The sequence below is a fragment of the Bison bison genome, unplaced genomic scaffold, assembly GCF_000754665.1.
Source record: "Bison bison bison isolate TAMUID 2011002044 unplaced genomic scaffold, Bison_UMD1.0 scf7180017846190, whole genome shotgun sequence".
In the NCBI taxonomy this organism is placed as follows: domain Eukaryota; kingdom Metazoa; phylum Chordata; class Mammalia; order Artiodactyla; family Bovidae; genus Bison; species Bison bison.
The window spans coordinates 8,537-10,904 of record NW_011476763.1 but is presented as its reverse complement, the minus strand read 5'-3'; the positions used below and the strand labels follow the sequence as shown (position 1 = coordinate 10,904).

Genomic DNA, 2,368 nt, shown 5'->3' with positions numbered 1-2,368 from the left:
TTGTTCTTCTCTCACAAGATGTTTAGAGTATTTGGGAGTATTTTATGGTTGCATACAATTTGGGGATTTTTTTTTTCTATTTCTGTGAATAATGAAAAAATGGATGAACTAGACCAACAATGCTGTTGAACAAAATAGATATAACCATCACTTTGTAGACCCTGCATGGAGATCGAACATCAGGATGTAAAAGTAAATAGAAAGCAAAACCAAATAAATGATGGTGAATGCTTTAACTGGTGTCTGGATTATGTTATCCTAGAAAGTCATTCTCTAGACTGTGAGACTTTTTTTTTTTTTTTTCAGGACAAATAAAATGTGGGAATCCTTGTCCAGTGTTGGTTCTCTAAGAAGATAGCTGATGTCACCACCACCACAGCCTTCTTTCTGCTCCAGGACACTCTTGACGTCCTCTCCATGTTTTTTCACAAAGATGCCCTGAGAACCACAAGTCAGGCTGCTCTGAAAATCACATATCTTATACAGATGGTGATAGGGTCCCTGGTCAATGTCATCCTTTTCTTCCACAGCATCTCTCCAGTCTTTATTGGCCAAAGCCAGAGACCCACAGACATGATTCATACCCACATGGCGGTGGCCAATCTCTTGGTTCTTCTGTCCCCTGGCATTCCCCACACAATAGCAGCTTTTATTCCGAGGAATCCCCTGTCCAGTCTTGGGTGTAAGTTTGTGTATTACTTACGGAGAGTGGCTCACAGCACCACCCTGTGCTCCACCTGCATCCTGAGCACCTATCAGTCTTTGACTCTCACCCCCAGGAGAGCAGACTGGGTGATGCTCAGAGGAAGGGCCCCCAAGGTCATTGGTCCTTCCTGCTGCACCTGCTGGATGCTCAGTTTCTTGATGTACATCCGTGTTCCTCTCAAACTCACTGGTCCACAGAACATGCACAACTATACTGATACCAAAGGCACGTGGTTCTGTTCATCCTCACCTACTGAAATAGGTATGAGCTATTTGTGGTCCATCTCTGATGCCATGTTTATTAGCGTAATGGTCTGGTCCAGTGGTTCCATGGTGCTTCTCCTGCTCAGACACCGCCAGAGGGTGCAGTATATTCACACCCCCACTGGGCACCACAGATGCCCCCCAGAGACCAGAGCCGCCCACACCATCCTGATGCTGGTGGTCACCTTCATCACCTTCTACTTCCTAAATTCTGTTGTGTCTTTTTATATTGCAGCCTTCTTTGATATTCGTCTATGGTTGATACAGACCTCTAATGTATTGGGTTCCTGTTTTCCCACCATTTCCCCTTTCCTGCTGCTTCTTAGAGATCCTAGAACTCCTAGGTTCTGCTCTTGACTTGTTAGAATATATGGGTAAAGTGCTAAATATCTAGTAGTCACTTTTCATAACCATAATTATTGTGTAAGCACTCAGTATCCATTTTTTTTGAGGTACGATTCACACATAACCTTGCATTAGTTTCAGATAGACAACACAAAGAATGGGCATTTACTTATGTTTCAGGATGATCATCATAAGTCTAGTATGATCCCTGCACCTTCACAGATGACATGACTTTCTTTCTTGTGATATGAACTTTGCCATGTTTATTGATTTTATTTAGTTAGTTGTTTTATTATTTAGCTGTGGGGCACATGGGATCTTAGTTCCAAAACCAAGGATCAAATCAGCACCCCCTGCAGTGGCAGATCCAAGTCTTAACCACCAGGGAAGTCCCTGTGATGAGAACTTTGAAGGTTGACTCTCTTGTTGTTCTTCAGTCATTAAGTTGTATCCAACTCTTTGCTACCCCATGGACTGCAGCACACCAGGCTCCCCTGTCCTTCACCATCTCCTGGAGTTTGCTCAAAATTCAAGTCCACTGAGTGTGATGCTATTAAACCGTTGCATCCTCTGTCACTCACTTCTCCTTTTCCCTTCAGTGTTTCCCAGCATCAAGGTCTTTTCCAATGAGTCGGCTCCTTGCATCAGGTGCCAAAGTATTGGAGCTTCAGCTTCAGTATCAATCCTCCCAATGAATACTCAGTGTTGATTTCCTTTAGGATTGACTAATTAGAGCCCCTTGCAGTTCAAGGGACTCTCAAGTCCCAACACCACAGTTCAAAAGCATCAGTTCTTCATTGCTCAGCCTTTTTTGGTCTAGCTCTCACATCCATACATGACTACTGGAAAAACCATAGCTTGGACGATCTGAACTGTTGTCAGCAAAGTGATTTCTCTGCTTTCTAATATACTGCCTAGGCTTATCATAGCTTTTCATCCAGTCTTTTGATTTCATGGCTGCAGTCACCATCTGCAGTGATTCTGGAGCCCCAGAAAATAAAATCTGTCACTGTCCACTTTCCTCCTTCTATTTGCCATGTGTTTGACTCTCACA

General features: G+C 43.4%; 1 protein-coding gene across 1 annotated transcript; it reads left to right on the top strand.

Annotated features, from left to right (window-relative positions):
* The first annotated feature begins 417 nt into the window (after positions 1-417).
* Positions 418-1,326, top strand: LOC104987784 (vomeronasal type-1 receptor 4-like). Its single transcript, XM_010838851.1, has one exon. The coding sequence runs from the start codon at positions 418-420 to the stop codon at positions 1,324-1,326; it is 909 nt and encodes a 302-aa protein (XP_010837153.1).
* Positions 1,327-2,368: the final 1,042 nt, after the last annotated feature.

What these genes read in the sequence shown, in the direction of transcription:
- LOC104987784 (XM_010838851.1), top strand. Translation starts at nt 418, where the DNA reads ATGTTTTTTCACAAAGATGCCCTGAGAACCACAAGTCAGGCTGCTCTG.